General features: G+C 46.7%; 1 protein-coding gene across 5 annotated transcripts in view; it reads left to right on the top strand.

The window, feature by feature from the left end:
* Positions 1-22,371, top strand: part of SPTBN1 (spectrin beta, non-erythrocytic 1) — a 214,008-nt gene that overhangs the window by 177,613 nt on the left and 14,024 nt on the right. For all 5 annotated transcript variants that reach the window (XM_088841465.1, XM_088841466.1, XM_088841467.1 and 2 more), the window contains 11 exons: positions 4,442-4,532; positions 9,476-9,622; positions 10,460-10,723; positions 11,910-12,134; positions 12,756-12,845; positions 12,998-13,276; positions 13,918-14,048; positions 15,465-15,669; positions 16,048-16,422; positions 20,340-20,584; positions 21,665-21,803. In XM_088841465.1, the coding sequence (XP_088697591.1) occupies positions 4,442-4,532; positions 9,476-9,622; positions 10,460-10,723; positions 11,910-12,134; positions 12,756-12,845; positions 12,998-13,276; positions 13,918-14,048; positions 15,465-15,669; positions 16,048-16,422; positions 20,340-20,584; positions 21,665-21,803 (2,191 nt within the window). The remainder of the gene's footprint in view (positions 1-4,441; positions 4,533-9,475; positions 9,623-10,459; positions 10,724-11,909; positions 12,135-12,755; positions 12,846-12,997; positions 13,277-13,917; positions 14,049-15,464; positions 15,670-16,047; positions 16,423-20,339; positions 20,585-21,664; positions 21,804-22,371) is intronic.

The raw sequence follows: 22,371 nt of genomic DNA, 5'->3' as shown, positions 1-22,371 counted from the left end.
GACTCCTCTGAGGTCTCAGGAAGGGCAGGGAAGAAGGGCAAGGTTTGCTTGTCCTGAGTACTTGGCAGAGCCGAAAAGGGAGCATCATTAGGCCTTTACTAGAGGGCCTGACGGATCATGCTGTATCGGAATCTTGTTTATGAGAAAAGGCCTTTTCCTCTTCAGCCAAGCTCTCTCCACCGTTAGACGCTGTTTGTTTTCAGTTCCAGGAGGTTTTTCTCCGTGGCCACATTCTGTGTCAGTCCCTCTCTAACGCTCACTCTGCCCGGTTATTACTAAAGTCGGAGGTCTGGTGGATCTGGTTCGGACACATAGCCTGGCCTGGTTCTGGCCTGTTCTGAGCTGGCCACTTCTCTCCAGGGATGGCCTATCTGAGTCAGTCACCAGTTTCTGTTACAGCTGATCTCCTCTGGTCCCAGTTTGGGCCAGATTTACAGGCTCATTGTGAGATGATGTCATCAAGAAACAGTCTTCCTCAAGGCTCCTCTGACTTTCCAGTGCAGTGAGGAGGAAGAACTGCCAGTGGGGAGCAGTTCCTTACTTTCCGTGTCCAAGAAGGTGTCCTGGGACCCTGGGCCACATAAACTTGTCACGATCTGCAGTGGCGAGGGGACCGGCTCGTTGCCCGTAAAGATCGCGCTCCTGGCTTTAACCAGTCTGTCCTGTGCACTGATTCAGATCCTAAACCATATGCTCTAAGGATGGTACTGTGGGAATAGTATATAAGGCAGATTATAATTTTGTATCTGTTGCTTTTAAAACAACTACCAAAAAAAAAATATATCTTTACCCTCGAATGAGTATGAGAAACAAGGATTTGTTGGGCAAGACAGTTTTAACAAGGAGAAAAAGAATTTCCTTTTCTCCTGGTGTTAAATCTCACTATTTTGTAAACATGATATCCCACGTCCCTCCACGTTAGGTGTACACAGCTGGTTTCCTGAAGATGGGCTGGGCCATTGGTAACACTTGTGTTTAGGCCAGCATGCAGCTGCCTGGCTGCTTCCTCAGTGTGTTGATCTCCCCCCACCCCACCCTCATGCTGCAACTGCAAGGGCTTGTTGGGAGCAGGTGATGCTGTCAAGACTGGAGACTCCTGGATAAGAGAGAACATTTTAGCAGCTCTTTGTTGCAGTTTAAGCTTCCTTTTGTCCTTGACTCAGAGCCTGGGCACTTGGGGATCCAAGGCCTCCTGGGGATTTCTGTTGTTAAAAGCAGTGGGAAGACCATCCTCTACTATCCTTAAGTTTAACCGAGAGAGAAGGGAGCGGGGCTTTCTGGTGATCTACCCTCAGAAGGATTACATTTTCTAACTTTCCTCAGCATATGTTCCCCGAATTCTGGTTTCACTTTAATATCCCCAGAGACCTGAAAATCTGAAACTTGACCCCAGAGGATACTGGTCTGTTACAAAAATATACAAATCTGAGTTCCAGGTGGTGTCGGAGCACAAGCTAAGTAAATATCTAAACCTTCGGGATCTGATCCCCATCCAGAAACATTCTGACGCTCCCATGAAGCTATTTTTGTAGAATGCAAAATCATTATAACGTGCTTACATTCCGGAAATCTTGTCGATTACCACTGAGTTCGTTGAAATGAAAAAGTGCTAGAACAAAGACACTGACTTAACAGATGTGGGGTTTGAATAGCCTTTATAGTGCCTTTGACGTGGTGGGAAGGAGCTTGCAGTCCAAGCCTGCTCAAGGGGAGTACGAATGGGTGAGGTTCCTGGCTCAGAGGAAAATTCTAGCCACAGTGCAGTCCTGGGAGAAAAGGAAATCTGTTCAGTTTCATAAAGCCAGACCCTCTCTCACATGGGAACAAAACTTAAAAATTACCAGCATGCTTTACTCATATACCTGTGGTTCTTCACTTTTCATAAGAACCATAGTTGAACCTAGTATCTGCCTCTTGTGGTGAGGAGCTTTTGAGTCTTAATAGGGGTAGGAGGTGAGGGATGGAAAGAAAGCAAGAAATTTAACCTCATCCCAAACAGCACTCTAAAGGGTAAGAGAAACTATGGCCAAGTTCTGGAAGGTCCTTCCCTTTAATTAAATCTGTGATCCAACCTTGAAAGACCTCCCTGAGTTTCACTTTCCATGAACACCAGGGTGGAGGAAAATTGTCCAGGTAGAAATCTATTGGGCACGTGTGAATCTTTTTTATAAGAGATATGTTCAAGATTCCTTCTGGTGGTATTTCTCTCTGTGTTGAATTTTCTTAGTGTCTGAAGTTATTTTTAGCTGTTACTTCAGTGAGCTTCAAGGTCGCACGACCTGTTTTAATTGCCTGTGTCTCTGATTACTCCTTGCCATGACAGCATTTTCGTGTGATGTTCGGGAAAGAAATGAGATCTTTTCTACAAGGCCTTTGACTCAAAGCAGGACTCTTGCATTTTGTGACTTAAATCCAACTCAGATTACCTTCCTCTGGAAGATTTGCTTTATTTTTCTTAAACCCCCGTACAAACAGTGACAAGAACTGTTCACAAACAGTGAACTTCCAAACTTCAGGGTTGGGAACCTGAAGGACTTTGCTTGACATTCCTTCCCCACCCACATTTTTTAGATGACTTAATTCCTTTAATCCGAAATCACAATCTTTTAAAAAAATTTTTTTAAGCTTTCATCTTTGAAAAAGGATTGCACTGAAATAAAGGGACTTAGGCCTTTTAAAATTATTATTATAAAAGTCACAATGTTAAAAATGTGGGGGTAGAGAGTGGAAACTACTACCTTTTAATCTCACCCTTAGCACATGCCACTTTGGTTTTTGCTTTCCAATCTGTGCCTTGGAATTTGTTTTTATCATTGATTATGCATAAACTTTTTTTTTTATTTAGCATTATATAGGAAGTAATTTTCTATTGTTGCATTTTGCTTAAGTGGTATAAGCATATTAAGACCCCTTTGCCTAAAACTACAGAATCCCTTTCAACTAAAAACAAAAAAGTAAAGTGTTATCTTACGTGTTGAGCAGTTCCCTGGCAGTGTTCTTTCCATTCACATTGTCCCTGTGATCTGGTACCTGAGGAGCAGTGAGTGGTTCCCTCTGGTCCTCAGGCAGATGGTGGCAGCAGTGCTACCAGTGTCACTTGCCAGTACTCACTGCAAACCTGTGTGACACACGGGTCATTACAGTCTTCTTGCACTTGAAGAAGGTATTTTAAAAGCCAGCCTGTAGCAGGTGCTCCCTGAGCTGCCCTTTCTTGGCTTCATGGAGAATCAGAGGTCATGTTCTTCCTCCTCCTGGCCATGGGGGTTGGTGGGGTTGGTCAAGAGATCTTGCCCAGACACTGCAGCAAGAACTTGCCTTGGGACTTGGCAGGAAAACCTAAACCTTCCCATTTGCACTCTCCCTTCGGGAGACCTAGGTTCATCCCTGGGTTGGGAAGATCCCCTGGAGAAGGAAAAGGCTACCCACTCCAATATTCTGGCCTGGAAAATTCCATGAACTCTATAGTCCATGGGGTCACAAAGAGAGACATAACTGATTTTCACTTTCACTTTTCGCCATTCTTCATACCCTGTGCTTAGGCCAGCTGGCACTTGGGTTCCTTGGGAGTATGAGGAGCTATGTTATGGTGATGCTTCTTGATTCTCAGTGTAGTATGGCTCTCCTCGAGGCAGTAGAACCACATGAAGGCAGTAGTGTCCATGGCACTCACAGAATTCATGTGGCTCTTCTTCACAGTCCAGTGGAAAAGCCCCTGGGAGTGGAAATAAGTCTTGCAGGAGGCCTCTTGTACCTTCATGGTGTGTGCCAAGAAGCCCTGTGGCTGCATTTGAGCTGTGGAGTGAGCGCCCGGTGTCGCTTGTCATTTCACCAAGTTCAGCAGCTCCTTCTAATTCTTCTACGTTTCTTGGTTAAGGTTTTGTGCTTTAACTTTTGTAAGCTTTGGTTACCCTTATGTATTGATAAAGATGGGGATTGAGTAGGTAGACGATCTCACAGGTCTAAAAATTTTCACCCTTGGTTTATTGTTGTTTGGGACAAATTTTTCTCATGATGAGAATCTTATTATCATGAAATGGTCTTTGAAGCCAGTTACATGGGTTTCTGTATTTTCTTAGCCATGTTCATGGTCTGTCACCCAGGTGTGAGTTTCCTAAAGATAAATTTTATATTTTCCTAGTTGATAAAATGAAGAGTTGTGCTGAGTGCCTGCTCATGGTGTTTTTTCCTAGCACCAGACTTAGGAAGCTCTGTTGCTTGCATCCTGGATGGCTGTGTGTCTGGGACAGGTGTTCTGGCTTCTTGTACCGTTGCTTACTCATTTGAATGTTCGACTCCCTTGTTTGTTTTGTCTCCTTGACATAATCAAGAACTGTCAGCAGATTGTTTTCAGCATGTAGAGAAACCCAGAAAAGAAACTGAATAGTCAATTCTGTATTTCAAGAATTCCTTTTTTTAAAATCATTTTTTATCGTTGTAACAGACACAGGAAGAATCGCGAGGCAGCCAGTGAGCTTCTGATGAGACTGAAGGACAACAGGGATCTTCAGAAATTCCTGCAGGACTGTCAGGAGGTACATCTCCCTTCAACGCCTCCTTTCCTCTTTTCTAACAAGAGCCACCAAGCATTTGGCAGAAGAGCCCTTGGGATTGTAAAATGAACTGAGGCCAGAAATTCACATCACTTATATAATTTGCAGGTGGGGCAGTGTCAGTTCTCCAGCCTACAAGCTACCACTTAGAGTAACCAGATTATTATAGTCTAGAACTGGGCTGTTCAACACAGCAGATACTGACCACATGTGGCTGCCTCACTTTAAATGGAATTAAGACTGTAGTTGTTCCATCACTCTGGCTGTACTTTTAAGTGCTCAGCAGCCGATTGTGATTCATGGCTGCCATATTGTATGGACAGTGTGGATGTAGAACATTGCCATGGTCAAAGACAGTGATATTCTCAAATATTCTATAGCCTAAAAGCATCTACTATTTAAAATAAGGCAGAGTTACTAGTAGGGAAGGAAAGAAATGAAAGGAACTGCAGTTGGCTACCCAGGTAAGAAGAGAGATTTCAAAAAATACACACAGTTTTCTAATTCGTTGAAGACCTTGAAATATCCATCCTTCAGGCTCCTGCCAAGAGCAGTAATCCTGATCTCAAACTCTTGAGTTTTAACATGTGGTATTCATCTGATGATTCTCAAACTATTTCATACTCCCCTGATACATGCATAAACAAACTGGGAAAACTAAAGTTAGCCAGTAAAATGCAATCTCTCTGCAAGCTGGTTGGAAGGAAGCGTCTAGCTGACTTACATGCATGAGATCACAAGCACATCGTATTTCACTATCCACCAGAGAACCATGGTGAGACTCGGTCCTCTCTGGTTTATTAGACTAAATCTCATCAGAGGCAGAAGGGAGATGAATAATATCCAAGGGAAGCTGTAGGGATCTTGGGGAAGGGAAACTGGAGATGGAGAGGGGAGGATCAAGGTCATATGCTAAGAATATGACCAGACTCTTCATGAATCCTTTGCTTGCAATCTTATAGCTGTGTGTTGAATATGGCTCTCATAACAGTTGAATCAGAGTCGGAGACAGAAGCAATCCTTCATGTCCATTAAACTGCTGTCTTACTGTGAATCTTAAAATGTGCTCCAGCGGCTAAACCTTACGAAGGGAGAAAAGCCCCTCAACTGTGTAGCTTAGGGTCTGTTGACGTTCAAGGCCACGCTGATGAATCTGGGTCCCTGGAGAAGTTTGCCTGGAGCCAGACAGGCGAGGCCAGGAGTGCCTCTTCAAGTCACTCCCGAGCATGAATAACCCATTTGAATAGGATGCTCATTTAAAGAGGCATTCATGTCCCCAGACAAGACCCAGGGAAGAGTAATGGATTCAGGGTTAGTTGTGTAGAGTAGCATGATGTGCTGCAGTGAATACCAAGTGGCCCTTCAGCCCTGGAGGGAGTGAAAAGTTGTCAAGAGACTTTCGCAGCCTGGGCTGTGCCCTCCCCAGATTGGAAGTTCCTGAAGTACCTTAACGTTGCCCTTGAAGCTCCGCCAGTGACTTGTTTTAACCTCAGATCAGATGGGAAGGGGGTCTGCTGGGGAAACCAGTGGGATGCCATCCCTTTGCTTAAAGAACAGGTTACTGAGATGAAATCCATTGACTAGAGCATGGTGAAATCTGGACTGAATTTAGGGAAAAGAATGTCAGGAAATAAGCAGGAAGTGAGGGGACAGAGAAACCTTTGAGAGAGGCTCAGTTGAAATTTCCAGCCCCTGATTTTCCATTCACATCCGTGTGGATTCATAAATAGAAACATGTGGGAAAAGTAAGTAGATAAGACATAGTCCTTCCAAGTAGAATCACAGGAAATAGTTTAAGTAGATCTTTGTTAATTCTTGTTCCAGATGAGCGTCCTTGGTTACAAGGAATTTACTCCCTAACACACACCAGTGACCGATAGGCACACCCAGAGGGCTCAACCCTGTGTGATTTCCCCTCCAAGAGTACCCAGAGGTTTTGGCCAGGCTTCTTTGTCCTGGAGATGATTTGCAGGTCTCTTTGCAACTGCTGTGCCAAGTCTCCCTGGCCTGTCTATTTTTTCTTTCCTTGAACCTTGTTAAAAGTTAGTACAATCATAGGATCTGCTGGGGCTACCACATCAGTGTATACAGTTTACAAATAAAGACTGAATTTAGGTCAGGTTTGTCAAAGTGTTAGTCACTCAGTCGTGTCCGACTCTTTGTGACGCTATGGACTGTAGCCCGCCCAGCTCCTTTGTCTGTTCAGTTCTTCAAGCAGGACTACTGGAGTGGGTAGCCATTCCCTTCTCCAGGGAGCTTCCTGACCCAAGGGTCAAACCCTGGTCTCTTGGATTACATGCAGATTCTTTACTGTCTGAGCCACCTAGAAAGCCCAGTAGTTTCCACATAGTGACGGAATTTAGGTCAGGTTTGGGGGCTTCAAAACCCTTGGTGTCGAAGTACCAGCAAGGGTGCTATTATTATTAAGGAAGATTCTTCTTTATTAATTTTCCATTATTTAGCCTCATTAAAATATGCCCCTTTTAAACCAGAATCTCTGAGAATGGAGTTTTTGGGTGGACTAGCCCTACATATGAAAACCTACTTCTTACTGTGTTGGTGGATACTTACAGAGCACCCAGAAGTCAGATTTAATGCTGCTGCTTGCTGTTGGTATTATTCAAGGTCTAGGAAATCCAGATGGTCTCCTTGCCACACCCGCTTCCTGGTTGGTTGGAGGCTAGAGAAGGCTGGGTTGTAAGCTCTGTCGTTGTTGCCACCCCCCACGAATACTTCCTGGAGGGGGAAATTCATTGCTGCAGTGCAGGGAGGATGAGCAGGGCCTAGCTAATCACAGTTATAGATGGCGATGCAAAGAGCATCATGTTTTTTGTGTTGTTATTTTAATATGATACCCTGAAAAATGAGTGATTTAAAAGGTCCTGCTTTTCTATTCTATTCCCTGTCTCCATACCTCCTGTTTTCTGAAACTGATTTCTTCCTCCCCTGGAGGGCAATATAACTAAACGTGGTGGCACCGGCATAGCAGCTTCAGCACTTTGCTTTGAGCTTAATCCAGTGATCAGAGCATTTGTTTTTATCCTTTTCCAATCTGCACAGTGTTCTGTTCTGCAGAGAATGAGCATATTCTTAAATGACCTTTGTCAATGCCCACGGATAGTAACTATGGGTCTGATTCCAGAATGCTGATGGAGGTCTGATGAACTAGCAAGTTCGCAGCGCTGTCTCATTGTACTGTGTCACATGCTGCTTTATCTGTAGGATGATGTGTTCAGCAAAGAGCAGATTTGTTTATAAGCCTCTGGTTTTTATGTGGCTCCTTTTTCTTTTAATCTCTCTTGGGTAGGTGGTTATGAATAGAGCAAATATGTGGATGTCCTTTGCACTTTGGATCATTGCCGTTTATTATGTTTAGTGTGCACGTGCAGAATTCAGGGTAAAGTTTTTCCATTTGCTTTCCTCTTAGGTCTTTTCTCCTTAGATTGAATAGCCTTAGCCTTTCAGGCCTTAGCTACTCAGATAACTGGAAGGGAAGTAGGTGATTCTTTTAAAGTAGGAAATTCAGTGCCTTGGTTGTTGTGTAACGGATCTATGGTCCTTGTTTACCAAGGGCTTTATGAGACTTGCTGTTTTTTCCTTAATAAAGAGTGACATCAAAAATCTCACTACTTTTGCTTTTGATCCCCCTCCCTCCCATACATGGTGGTTGGTTTCCTGAGAAGGGTAGGGAGGGTGCCTGGGGGTTCAGCCGAGACCTGCATCCCTCTCCTTGACGTGGTTCCCAGAGAACAGACTTTGTGTTGTGGGAGCCCTCTTATGGGGAAGCCTCTCCCAGCAGCCACCCAGAGTGCAAGGGAATGGCCTCAGAATGGTTGGTTCTGTAGGGGTTTATACACCATTTTTAAACCCTTGGTGGTGGGCCCATGACACAGTTTGGGTGCAGATTTGTTATGGCAGCAACTGGTGTAAGAGTGGCTTCTTATGGTCACTTGGAAAAAGGGCACTGCCCCTAAAGACTTATTGGCTTCTGGTTCCAGGCTGACCCTGCGTTCGTTTGCGTATCTCTGACTGAGCAAACTGAAGCTCTCTTCCTGGTAGGAATTAGGACCTTGGTGTGGCAGGCAGTGAGGAGCCAGGCAAGTTGGGATGAGAGCCAACAAGCGGAACATGTCCAGGGCCTGGGCTAGGCTCAGATCTGTCAGTGGCCGGCAGGGTCTATGAAGAGGCTTCCCAGAGTTCAGATCAAGCAAACACACTGGGTCTCAGAATCCGGTCCTGTGAAGTGTTCTTGGTCTTAGTCCTGTGAAGTGTTCTTGATCTTAGTCAGTCCTGTGAAGTGTTCTTGGTCTTCTACAGACAAGGGCTGTAGAAGAAAAGATGAAGGTGACTAAGACATGAAGGGAGCTGAGAGGGCATCATGGTTGCCTCACCCCTGTAGCAAGCAAGTTCCTCATGCTGTTTGTCATCCCCAGATAGATAATGTCTGTGAAGAAGAGGGAGGGATGAAAGACTAGGCACTTTGGTTTCTTTTATAGTAGAACTAAAAGAGTAAAAAGATTACCAAATGTAGTAAAGACAGTTAATCTTGTTTAGCATGGTATAGCTAGCCATGGGTATTTGAAGAAGAAAGAAGTTGGTGACTTAGCTTGCTTAGGACAGAATTTTAAACACAAGTGTCTGGAGGGAAAGCTGGTTAAGAGTGCCAAACAGTTTGAAAGCTGGCTCAACGTGCTTTTTACACTTCTGGATTTAATGTTAGCAGCATAGTTTGGAGCAGGTCTCAAGTACAGCATCCATACAGTGGAGATACCTGTTGTGACGGGTCAGAGTTGTAAAGTGATCGTTTGGTTGTCTGTTGACACGGAAACATGGCGCTCGTGTAACAGCATAACAGCTGTTTCCAGGCAGAAAAAAGGCTGATGTCTGTGATCACAATCTCTGAACTTGATTTTTTTCTTTCCTAGCTGTCTCTCTGGATCAATGAAAAGATGCTTACAGCCCAGGACATGTCTTACGATGAAGCCAGAAATCTGCACAGTAAATGGTTGAAGCATCAGGCCTTTATGGCAGAACTCGCTTCCAACAAAGAATGGCTTGACAAAATTGAGAAGGTGAGTCAAGGGGTTGATGGTGCTCCGTCGGTGTGGCTGTGGTGAGAAAACTAACTGGGTGGAAATGAGCTCCTTTGTATTTAGCATGTTTTCCAGTGTATTTGAGTGCTGTATGACCACATACGGGAGTTACACAGCCAGGAGCAGTCCCACTTTTCACCTCCCAACTCCTACCTTCAAGCCAGCAAGAAAGGAGACAAGCAGAAACTCACCCAGGTGGCACAAAATGCCTGCTTTATCTTGTAAAGAATCCTAGGAGTTGAGTTTCTGTTGTGTGTCTCCTCTGCTGCACTTGATAGACTGCCAGCCCCCAGGGCAGCATCCTCACTCTGTTGATCATATTATGTGTGCTGGACTATGACAGACATTGAGCAGATCCAAAGAACTTAGAAATATTATGTATTTTAAATTTCTCATTTTAATAATTTAAACTGTAATGTTTTGGCACAGCAAGATTCTCTGCAGTGTAACTGAACATGAATGTGACATTCCCTACCCTCCCTTCTCTTCCTTAATAAACGATATTGTTTCAGAATCTTAACAGTTTAAGTGTTAAGGTCTCTTGGGGTGATGTGGAGGGGATGAAGTTTTAGGTTACTGGCAATAAGTATCCCAGAGCCCCAACCATCACTTGGTGTTGCATGCCTGTGAAACCCAGTCAGGCCATCGCTGATTCTGTCGAGCAGTAATTCCTGTGGAGACTGCGTACGTGCAGGTGTGTATCTGTGTGCGCTCATGTATGTGTTGAGTGAATAGGTAACTCATAATTCAAATATGTCAGGCTTGTTTTTCACAGTGATACCTGTCCTGCAAACTGTATTTATATGTGTTTTCCAGGAGGGAATGCAGCTCATTTCAGAAAAGCCAGAGACAGAAGCCGTGGTGAAGGAAAAACTGACAGGTTTACATAAAATGTGGGAAGTCCTTGAATCCACCACACAGACCAAGGCCCAGCGGCTCTTCGATGCGAACAAAGCCGAACTCTTCACCCAGAGCTGTGCAGATCTGGACAAATGGCTGCATGGCCTGGAGAGTCAGATTCAGTCTGACGACTATGGCAAAGACCTCACCAGCGTCAACATCCTTCTGAAAAAGCAGCAGGCAAGTGCCTGGGCTAGCGCACCACAGGCTGTTTCCCTGCTGCGGTCCTGGTGGTCTTAACTCGCCCACCGTGTCCTCAGACGTTCACTTGGAGTGTGAAGAGATTTTAACACACCCAGCACAGTGGGCTCCGGTGGCATCAGGGGACATTTCCAGAATCAATTTGGAAAGACACCGTAGGAGGACTGGGGTCCATGCATGGGAGTATATTTTCATTATCATTTTAGTTGATAGATAGTATCACCACTTAACAGTATAGTAAATGTTCATTTCATCTAGTTCCACAGTTTACTTGAAGAAAAGTTACCATGTTTGCATACCTCACTGTATAATGTCTCAATATGTGATAGTTATCTGAGTGGTTCAGGGCACTTTTAGATAATAAGATAAATTAAGGTAACAAATTTTTGGATAACAATAGAGTCCTTCTAAGAGCAAATGAATTTACATTGATGAGAGAAAATAGCTATGATGAAATTGAGCAAGCAGGTGTAGTAGCTTGCAGGAGTTCCCCGGGCTGAGTTTGCAGTGTGTGGCCAAGTGCTCCCCTAGCTAAGAGAGCAGTCATTGTATTCGCCAGCCCCTTGTCTCTGGGGACAGCAGTGTGTGGTCTTCCCAGGGTTGTGTTTACTGAGCAAGACACCTCTGCTGTGCTTTCTCCCTTTTCCCTCATGTAAATATACAGTTAGGCTGTCTTCAGCTGATTATCGAGTATTTTTAAAAATAAGAATCAGCTTTCTGATTAAAGCAGTTGAGAGGAGATGGTTAACGTTAGCTATCCTTCTGGCCTAAAAGAATTGGAAACTGAAGACCTGACTCCTTCCTGGTGATTAAGCTGGTTTTCAGTGTCATTGTGACTTCTGAACAGGCAGATGGAGACCATCCTTTCCCCATAATTAATTATTTCCCTTGTCATTTGCCTCTGAAGTTCCTAGATAAACTTGACTGTTGCTCCCAAGTTTAAAAATCCTTAGAAAGGGAGGTTTGTTTGTTTTTGAAAAATCAGCTGACAAAGTAGAGCACAAGTTGCTGGCTTGCTAGCCATGCAGAACCATTTTGTGGGCTCCCCACTGTATCAGTTAATATTCCCAAATCTTCTGTTTTGGTCAGTGCCAAAGGGGAGCATGTAAAATCACTGTGTTTCCCTCGTCTCGGGTGTGAAGGTGGATGTGTCTTCCATCTTCAGATGCTGGAGAATCAGATGGAGGTGCGGAAGAAGGAGATAGAAGAGCTCCAGAGCCAGGCACAGGCCCTGAGCCAGGAGGGGAAGAGCACGGACGAGGTGGACAGCAAGCGCCTCACCGTGCAGACCAAGTTCATGGAGCTGCTGGAGCCCCTCAACGAGAGGAAGCAGAACCTGCTGGCCTCCAAGGAGATCCATCAGTTCAACCGGGACGTGGAGGACGAGATCGTGAGTGCCTCCACACATGGCCGACCTGCAGCCCGGGTTCCCACTGCTGTACCTGACCCACCTCAGTCCCTGGGTGGGCTGAGTTGTTGCAGTCCTGCACCGTGTGTCCACAGAAAATACACCTCCGGATTTCTGTCTAGTTTTCTAAGGATTAATTGAGGGCTTTAATGCCCCAGAACAATCGTTTCAGCAACAAATAATGGGCATTCCTGGAGGGTCTGGCATTGTGGATAAAAATAAGGTCTGGAAGACTAGCCTGAACCCTTCATTGGAGAAGAAGGGCAGGCTCCCTGGGCCGCCCCTCCCAGTGAGATAATTGCTTATTTCTTCTTTTTTAAAAATTTTTTATTAAAGTATAATTGATTTACAATGTTGTATTTCTGCTGTACAGCAAAATGACCGACGTACAGATGTATATATTCTTGCCCTTTATGGTTTGTCACAGGATATTGAATGTAGTTCTGTGGGCTGCACTGTAGGATCTTGTTGTTCATCCCTCACTAGGGTTGAACATGCTTCCTCTCCCATACTGGCCTCCTTGCTCTCCCCTCCTGCCCTTGTCTCCATCAAATATTTGTTCTTTTTGAGTGGCCCTGACCACCTGTTTACAATTCCTTCCAGTTGTGGGTTGGAGAGCGGATGCCTTTGGCGACCTCCACGGATCATGGCCACAACCTCCAGACTGTGCAGCTGTTAATAAAGAAAAATCAGGTAAGCTTGTCTTCTGGGGCCAGGTCCACGTTAGGAGGCAGAGAAGGGGGAGCTCAGAGGACGGGCAGGTTCTCTTCGACCTCAGGGCCTGGCACAAGCAGTGTGCTGCTGTGGCTCAGTGAGCATTGGGTGTGTGTTTCCCAATCGCATAGACCCTCCAGAAGGAGATCCAGGGGCACCAGCCTCGCATCGACGACATCTTTGAGAGGAGCCAGAACATCATCACCGACAGCAGCCTCAACGCCGAGGCCATCCGGCAGAGACTGGCCGACCTGAAGCAGCTGTGGGGCCTCCTCATCGAGGAGACCGAGAAGCGGCACCGGCGGCTGGAGGAGGCGCACAGGGCCCAGCAGTACTACTTCGACGCGGCCGAGGCCGAGGCCTGGATGAGCGAGCAGGAGCTATACATGATGTCCGAGGAGAAGGCCAAGGTGAGGAAAGAGACCCACCCCCCAACCCCGTCCCTGCGCCCGGGGAGCCTCTGACTCAGACCTGAAGCTTGTGCTGCTGCGGGTGGCATCCTTGTGCAACATCTGATTGTTGCCTTGTTTACGGGGGCAGCGTGGTGCACATAGGTAACTGGAACCTGGCTGTTTGCCCTTTGGTACAGAATTTTCTTTTCTGAATCATGGTATTTATCTGCTTTCCCTTTTTTTAAACAGAAATTTGCCAAAGTTTGTCTTTTACAATATACTAGATGCTTTTGAGACAGTCTAAAAGTATTTGAAAGTGCTCCAACCAAAATGCTATCATCTACATCTCTTAGATGTGGAGAGTTTTTCCAGCCAGGACACACTTGGTTTGCCTGGGCTTTGCCTCATATGTCAGAGGGTCCTCGTCACTGTGTGTCACCCTCACGGCCATCTTTCAGAGGCTCCCACAGCCCAGTCCACCTTGCCACTCTTGAAACGCTCCGTACTCTGCTGCCCATATAGCACTTGTGACTTTTTTTCTTTCTACCAAGTCTTCCTCCTGCCCCCCTGTGCTGTGCAGTCAGCCAGTCCTGCTTTCAGGTAGTTTGGATTTGGGGATGGGAGGCGGCTGTGGGTGTGATGGTCCGCTGTCTGTACAGGATGAGCAGAGCGCCGTCTCCATGTTGAAGAAGCACCAGATTCTGGAACAAGCTGTGGAGGACTACGCGGAGACGGTGCACCAGCTCTCTAAGACCAGCCGGGCCCTGGTGGCCGACAGCCATCCTGAAAGGTACGTGCCGCTTCATGAACATGAGACTAGCCTGGCAGATCCTCCTGGTCAGGGCCTCCTGCTTGAGTCTTTGGGAAGCATTTTTAAAACAGACCCAATAGGCCTGTGCTGAACAGGAAGGGTGAACTGTTATATTATAGGTGCTTGCTCTCATGGGTTAACTATCTCCTGCTGGCCAGGCCCTATTGAGAGATTATTGGTGTCGTGAGTCAGGAGTGCAGATGGCTCTGCATGGGATACAGGGTGATCACAGCACCTGCGCTTGGGTTTAGAAAGTCATCCGTTTTAGGGAAGTGTTGTCATAGAGCAGTGTGTGTGTGTGCTCTGAGTCGCTCAGTCGTGTTTGACTCTTTGCAACCTCCTGGACTCTAGCCAGCCAGGCTGCATGGGATTCTCCAGGCAAGAATACTGGAGTGGGTTGACATTCCCTTCTCCAGGGGATCTTCCTGACCCAGGGATTGAACCCAGGTCTCCTGCATTGCAGGCAGATTCTTTACCGGGTAACCCACCAGGGAATCCCATAGTAGAGCGATGGATAAGGATATGCGGACTTGTGAAATAAAAGCTTCCAAGAGAACAAAATGATGCCACTCTTAACTCTAATACTTTGACTCTTGATAATGCCTCGGGAATAAGAAAAAAGTGTGTGGCACCCTGCCCTGTTATAGACCAGACTGACACGCTTACTGCAGTGGTAGTCATTTTAGGTTTTCTCTGGAACTACCTTTTGTGTCTCAGGCAGACAAGGATTGCCTTTGGGCATTAACCAAGGCAAATTGGAGGTGAGGTCCTTGGCTGTCTTGGGATGGGGCTCTTTCGGGAAAGTGGCCTTCCTCATCTCCAAGGCTGGGCATCAGTGAGTCCTTGTCTGATCACTTACCTGCTGGAAGTCTGTCCTTCTCAGAGAAGTTAGAAGCAGGGTGGCGGGGTGGATGCTGTTCCCCCAGGACCCAGGAAATGGGAGCAGCAGGGCCTGCCTTCCTGGCAGGGAAGGGCATACAGCCCAGAGAAGGTCAAATGCGTGCAGACTGGGATGTCTTCTGTCCCTTTGGCAACGTGGCTCCTGAGAACGGAGGACAGCTCCTGCATCCTAGGCTGATTTTTTAACGTCAAAGGAAATCCTGACGTTCAGAGCCATCAGTGCAGAGCATTTTGATTTCTCTCCCCTCCCTCCATCATCACAGCCAGGGTGGCCTTTGCCCTTAATGACTCTATTTTGTTACATGTTGGCATTCCATTACCTGAAGATGAGGTCAAAGTTGACTTTTATTTTTGGGCTAACTCAGTTAACCTTCAGATTCCCTCGGGAAATTTTGTGTAATGTGACCTGCTGGCATTTGCCCTCATTTGCTGTTTCCCTGAAGAAAATGTGGCATTTAAGGCTTCCCTACCCCTGCCCCGTCTCACTCCCCTCAGTGAACGTATCAGCATGCGGCAGTCCAAGGTGGACAAGCTGTACGCAGGCCTCAAGGACCTGGCCGAGGAGAGGCGGGGCAAGCTGGACGAGCGACACCGGCTGTTCCAGCTCAACCGCGAGGTGGATGACCTGGAGCAGTGGATCGCCGAGCGGGAGGTGGTCGCGGGGTCACACGAGCTGGGCCAGGACTACGAGCACGTCACGGCAAGTAACACAAGCAGAATTTGGGTGGGCATGCGGCACACGCGGCCTGTGGAAGGCCCTTTGCATTCCCTGTCTGTGAGCAGAAGAAACACCCCAGACTCGAGTCAGAGGTCATGGTGTTTCACTTCAACTGGGCACTTTTATCATCGAGCTACTTGGAAGTTGTTGTGTTTGAATCTCTGTGCCCATTCCTCTGGTCAGAGGAGGTGGAGCTGTGCCTTTCTCTGCTGCCATGAGTGAGAAGGAAGCTGGTTGACATGAGGCTTTGGTTCTGACATCTGTTAAGTCAGGTTTTTTTTCCAAAGGCTGTTCGAGTGATGAGTAAATGATGTGTTCATGGTGGTCTCACTGGTTTCTTTACGCCCATCTCCATTTCAGATGCTCCAAGAGCGATTCCGAGAGTTCGCCCGGGACACGGGGAATATTGGGCAGGAACGCGTGGACACAGTCAACCACATGGCAGACGAGCTCATCAACTCCGGACATTCAGATGCCGCTACTATCGCTGAGTGGAAGGATGGGCTCAATGAGGCCTGGGCCGACCTCCTGGAGCTCATTGACACTAGAACACAGATCCTCGCTGCCTCCTATGAACTGCACAAGTTTTACCATGACGCCAAGGAGATCTTTGGGCGCATCCAGGACAAACACAAGAAACTCCCCGAGGAGCTTGGGAGAGATCAGAACACAGTAGAGACCTTACAGAGAATGCACACCACCTTTGAGCATGACATCCAGGCCCTGGGGACTCAGGTAGGCGGGGCGCCACCCTGGGCTGGTGGGAGGTTCTCCTTCCATACAGCGTCTTTGTGCCCCTCTCAACATCTCTCTCCAGTCCTTGGCTGCTCAAGCATGCCTCAGAGAATGGCCCAAATTAAATGCACACGCGTGTGCACAACACACGTTAGACGTTGTTGTAACGCTCCATTTAGGAGAACTTACCAGTCCGTGGGGCTGTCTATCCCATTTGCAGACACTGTCAGCTGTCCATCCTCCATGATTAAGATAGTAAACCAGCTGCACGCACACATTTACAGGTTATGGACCTTCTCAACAAAAATTTGAATTCTGTTGGCATGTCCATCCAGAGTCAAGCTTCCCAGGTGGTGCTAGTGGTGAAGAACCCATCTGCCAGTGCAGGAGACATAGGAGACATGGGTTCAATCCCTGGGTCGGAAGATTCCCTGGAGAAGGGCATGACAACCCCCTCCAGTGTTCTTGCCTGGAAAATTCCACGAACTGAGGAGCCTGGCAGACTCCAGTCCATAGGGTCACAAAGAGTCAGACACGACTGAGCACATCCATTCAGAATAATTTCCAAAATGATACCTTATTATTTTGCATCAACCAGAGTCTGAGTTATGTATCGGAGAATAGAGAAAACAAGATTCTAATGTTTTAGTGTGCCTGTTCCTTTCCCCTCTCATAGAGTGGTTAACACTCAGGCTTTGTTTAAAAGATTTCTGATAAAGTGATATCAATATAACAGCAAGGGTCTGTAGTGCAGTCACTTTCTAGTTCATATATTCATTTCTGCAGTTTCCTGCTCAGTCTTATATCCGTTAGATGAAAAATAAATTGTATCTGTTTTTTCCCTTAAATTTCATTATCTTAGAGAAGTCTGTTTTATTAAAGATATCAGCCCTGAGGACATCAGAGGATTTGTTTTTGTCTTTCGGAAGCACATCAGTGATCTAGTACAGGGGTCAGCAGACTTCTTCTGTAGAAGCCCAGATGGTCCATATTTTTGGCTTTTATGGGAGATACAGTCCATTACAACTAGTGTGCTCTGCCATTGTAGCGTAAAGCAGCCATGGACAATCTGAAACTGAAGGGCGTGTCTGTGTGCCAACAAATCTTGACACAAACAGGCAGCCCAGGTTCTGCCAGCCCCTGAAATCTAGTGTGTCCGCCTCCTTTGGTGTGCTCTGGGGGTTGCTCTATGGAGGGACCACTTTACTGCCATTCTCTTCCCCTTAATCTGCTCGTTATAGAAGGAAAGATAGGTCACAGGTGCAGCTCCACTCAGATTAAGTGGCTTCACCATGTCCATCAAAGAGGTGGAAGATGTGGAGGGAATATTTAAAAGAAATATGTGGAGTGCCTGAGGGTCTGCATCAGGCAGAATTTAAAAGAGCCCACCGTGCAGTGTGAGGGTTTCCAGTCTTTTCTTCAGAGCTGGCAGTCTCCCCATTCAAAAGTTCTTCAGCTTCCCATAGAAGGTCCTGGAGTACCATGTGAGCATGTCAGGATCCTGAATGCAGTCTGATCTGTTGTGCGCTTGGAGCAAGGCCACCAGAGAAGGTCAGACCCAGGCCTGAATTGAGCCTCTCTACTATCGCTGGGAGTTTAATTTTCTTCCCTAACCTTGAGTTCCCTAATGCTTTAACGATTACAACGTGTGCGGAGCATATGCCATAACAAGAACTCTTATTTGTTGTTGTTTAGTCGCTCAGTTGTATCCGACTCTTTGTGACCCCATGGACTACAGTGTGCCAGGCTTCCCTGTTCTTCACTAACTCCCAGAATGAACATTCTTTAATTATTGTTACCATTTCTAAAAAGCTTCAGAGAACTTCCACAATGCCTAGGAAGGCTTACCAGCCGCAGGTCTTTCCTCTGCACCTATAAAATCATTTACCTTTAGAACTTCAAGAGACTCCAGAAATGGGGAGTTGTTCTCTCATTGTTTCATTGAATTTCTCCACCATGTGAGGCTCAGAGAGATGAGGGAGCCCACTGCGAGTCCAGGAACACCCAGGGCAGGAATCTACCCTGTCAAGCCTGATGGTGTACACCTCTCCGTACCCAAAGGGCCAGGCCATTTCAGCCACAGAAGTGTGTGTGCCCCACCCCTCATGCACTAACAGCAGAACCAGAGCAGAAGGGAGGGCTTGTGGGCAGATTCCAGAAGCCAGCAGAGTTTGGGGCCAGCTGACCCGCCACCATCCTCCATTCTGCGGGGGAGCAGAGGACTGAGGGAGCGCGATCATGCTCTGCAGGGACTTCTCGTGCACATCCTGCTGTTGCTGGCCTCGTCCATCTTGTTTTCTTGTTGTGAGAACAAATGAACAACAAGTAGTTGTTTTTTTATTTTTTGTTTTTTTTCTTTACGTATTTGGAAAGATTAGGTTAGCCACACAGGAGACTGGGCTTCCCAGGTGGCACTAGTAGTAAAGAATTTGTCTGCCAATATGGGAGATGCAAGATAGGGGTTCAGTTCTGAGTTGGAAAGATCCCTTGGAAAAGGACCCACTGCAGTATTCTTATCAGGAGAATCCTACGGACAGAGGAGCCTGGCAGGCTGCAGTCCATGGGGTCACGAAGAGTTGGACACGACTGAACACGAACACACACATGCACACACACACAGAACATTATCTATTCAAATAGTTTCCTAGGAACTTGTTTATTGTCATTTGAGTGTATACCGGAGCCATAATTGCAGAATATTTACAGAAGTCTCTTAGGATATGGAAATCAAATCACATATATGGCATTACTATTATGCACTTTATGTAAAACATAAGAGAGGGTAATTTTTGGATATCAGATAAGCCGTGGTTATGAGTTTCTCTTGTAATGATGTATCCTCCCTCCACCCATCCCTACAACCCCCAACAAAAACATGAAAGCCTTTCTTGTTTTTTCCCCTTTTTCACACAGAAAGGTGATATTCTGTACACTCTTTGTGCTTTGCTTTTTCTGTATAGCCCCGTCATCTTGGAGTACTTTTCCTCGAGCCTGTCCCCTTTCTTTATCGTGCCTGCCTGGGAGCCTGTTTGCCACATTTGTAGACACTGTTGGATGACCATCCTCGATGATTAAATAAACCAGATGCACTCATACACATTTACACGTTAAGGGCCTTCTCAATAAGAATTTGAATTACATAATTACTGTTGACGTAATTACAGACACTGTGGCGATAAATAACCTTACATGTATATCATTTCCTAAAAGTGTAAAAGTATATGTAGGATAACTTCCGCCAAGTGGAATCATGAAATCAAAAGGTGCACGCATTTGTGGTCCCGGTGGGCACTGCCTGTGCCTCCTGTAGGAGTTGTGAGCGGTTCGTCCCATTAGCGGTGAGTCAGCTCACTGACGTAGACATCATGTAGCCTCCATTTTTGCCAAATGAAAGATGACAAATTACAGTATCTCCATGTAGCATCTTCTCATAAGACTCATTTTCATTCTTGTTCCCCAGAGCTTTTTGTTGGAATTTGGCTGTTAAGATTTTATCTTCTTTGGCATCAGTTTTTATTTTTTCCAACTACATTGAATGTGGCATCTTTGTTTTTCAAGTTGGAATATTCTGTCATGGGAGCTCTTACAGGTGATATGTGTGTACTGTTTCCAGCAGCAACATCACATAGCAATGGAAAAGGCGTTTCAGAATGAGTTGTTCTTGGCAGTTTCTCATTTGTGATAAAGAACACCTTCTATACCATGCAGGAGCAAATTAGGTATTTATTTTTGGTGGTATGTGAAGGCATACCATGTGTTTCTGTATCAGCGTCACCCGCCCGGCCACCTCCAAGGACCTTTCCTGACCAGGGCTCCCGTCACTGTGAGGGGGGGACAGTGTGCAGAGGGGAGGGGTGGTAAGGGTGATAGCACAGAGGCCCAGCTCTGACCCGGCTTATCTCCCGGTGGTTCCACAGGTGCGGCAGCTGCAGGAAGACGCAGCCCGCCTCCAGGCAGCCTACGCGGGCGACAAGGCCGACGACATCCAAAAGCGGGAGAACGAGGTGCTGGAAGCCTGGAAGGCCCTGCTAGACGCCTGCGAAGGCCGCAGGGTGCGGCTGGTGGACACGGGAGACAAGTTCCGCTTCTTCAGCATGGTGCGCGACCTCATGCTATGGATGGAGGATGTCATCCGGCAGATCGAAGCCCAGGAGAAGCCCCGGTAATGCTGCCTGCCTCCCTGACCAGAGCGTCCTGTCCAGAGAAGGCGCAGGAAAGGGTCTGCGGCGAGTGGGGCGCCGCTGTTTCACTCTGCACACAGCTGTCAGGGAAGCAGGCCTCCAGTGTCACCAGGAGCCATGTGGAGCCCTCCCTGGTTCTCTCCCGCCCCGTCCCCAGGTCCCATGCTCACCCAGGCCCTCCCACCCTCGTCTTTGGGCCTCATGCCTCACAGCAGCCATGGATCTTGGGTCTGATGAGTGAATGTTACCCCTGGAACAAGACGGCTTTTCTGTGTCTGTTAGGTTAAAAGAATACTCTGTCCCTGCTTATGCACCTTACTAAAGGTGCCTCTGACCCTCCATACCTGCTCTAATGGGGTCCTGGGATTTGTATTAGTGTTTGTCCTGTATCTTCTCTTCGGCCGTGTTTCGTGCAGAGCAGTGAAAAGAAGCTTGTAGGTGAACAGGCAGGCATGTCCACAACCTCCCGTTCACCCCTGCCAGCTGCAGCCCCCACCATAATTGAGAAAGGGACTGTGCCCCAAGAGGAGAAATATGGTTATTACATGTATGAAGCAGTTACGTTTCCTTTGATCATGACTTCCCAGTCAGTGGGTTTTGATGGATGAGAAGTCTTCATGGCGTCATTGATTTCTTAGCTGGTTTGTGCTCTGTTTCTTCATGTCTAAATAAGGAGACAGTATTTACTGCTCTTTGAAACATATCCTGAACCTTTGGCAACTCAGTAGGGCATGATCGGGGATGCCTGTTACTCCTCTGAACCTTCTTGAAGAGGATGAACTGGATTTTAAAGTAGAAGTTTGAATAGAGATCCAGTGGTTTTTCTGGTCTCCATTGAGAAGAATGACTATAGCACAAACACATGCAAAGAAAAGTGGGCAGGCCGCAAAGCTGGCCCTGAAATACTCCTCCTTTATGCTACAGCTCTGTGACCCAACCTGGGCTCAGACTCTGAATCAGACACCGTGCTGTCAGTTTCCATCAGACTAATTACATGTTTAGAAACCTGCATGAACATTTGAAAAGCTTGGTCTCATAAAGAATTATTTGTATAATTTTAGGGATGTGTCATCTGTTGAACTATTGATGAATAATCATCAAGGTATCAAAGCTGAAATCGACGCTCGTAATGACAGTTTTACGACCTGCATTGAACTGGGGAAATCCCTGCTGGCGAGGAAGCACTACGCATCTGAGGAGGTATGTGCTGCTTTGCTTCGGGGCCCAGGGGTGAGCGCAGCTGGTGTTCAGACGTAGAATGCCTCTCTTGGGTGTGTAAGTATGTATTGTATGTATGTATGTGTATGCATATACATTTACACACACAGAAATCTGTGTTTGCGTTCATACATACATAAGCACATGCTTACATGTATTTCAAAACTGTTTGCTTCTTTCTTGTGTGTTAGAATAAGGCATTTAGGCAAGACTGTAGGTCTAAAACCAATCAGTTTGTAGCCCAGAAGACAATTCTCAAGGACCATGGCTGAAGGTTCGTTCACTCTCAACTCCTCCATTGGTCCTCCGCAAGGGTGACACCCCTTCTCTGTCCCCTATGCCCTAGATCAGTTTGCTCTTTAGTGCATGGTCGCTAAGTCAAGTTAGGATGCTGGTGATACAGAGGTAAGTGGCTGTCAGCGTGAGGCCCCCTTCTAGGGCTCAGACGTGCCCTCAGAGAACTTGGGGCTTGGGCCTCTCACTGCCCCTCTCCTCCTGCATGTATGCAACCCGGGAGCCCCGGAGTCTGGAGAGGGCTTGATACGTTGTT

This window comes from Moschus berezovskii, chromosome 11, assembly GCF_049115385.1.
Source record: "Moschus berezovskii isolate FMDL1 chromosome 11, NW_MosBer_1.0, whole genome shotgun sequence".
Taxonomy (NCBI): Eukaryota; Metazoa; Chordata; class Mammalia; order Artiodactyla; family Moschidae; genus Moschus; species Moschus berezovskii.
This window is presented reverse-complemented; position numbering and strand designations above follow the sequence as displayed.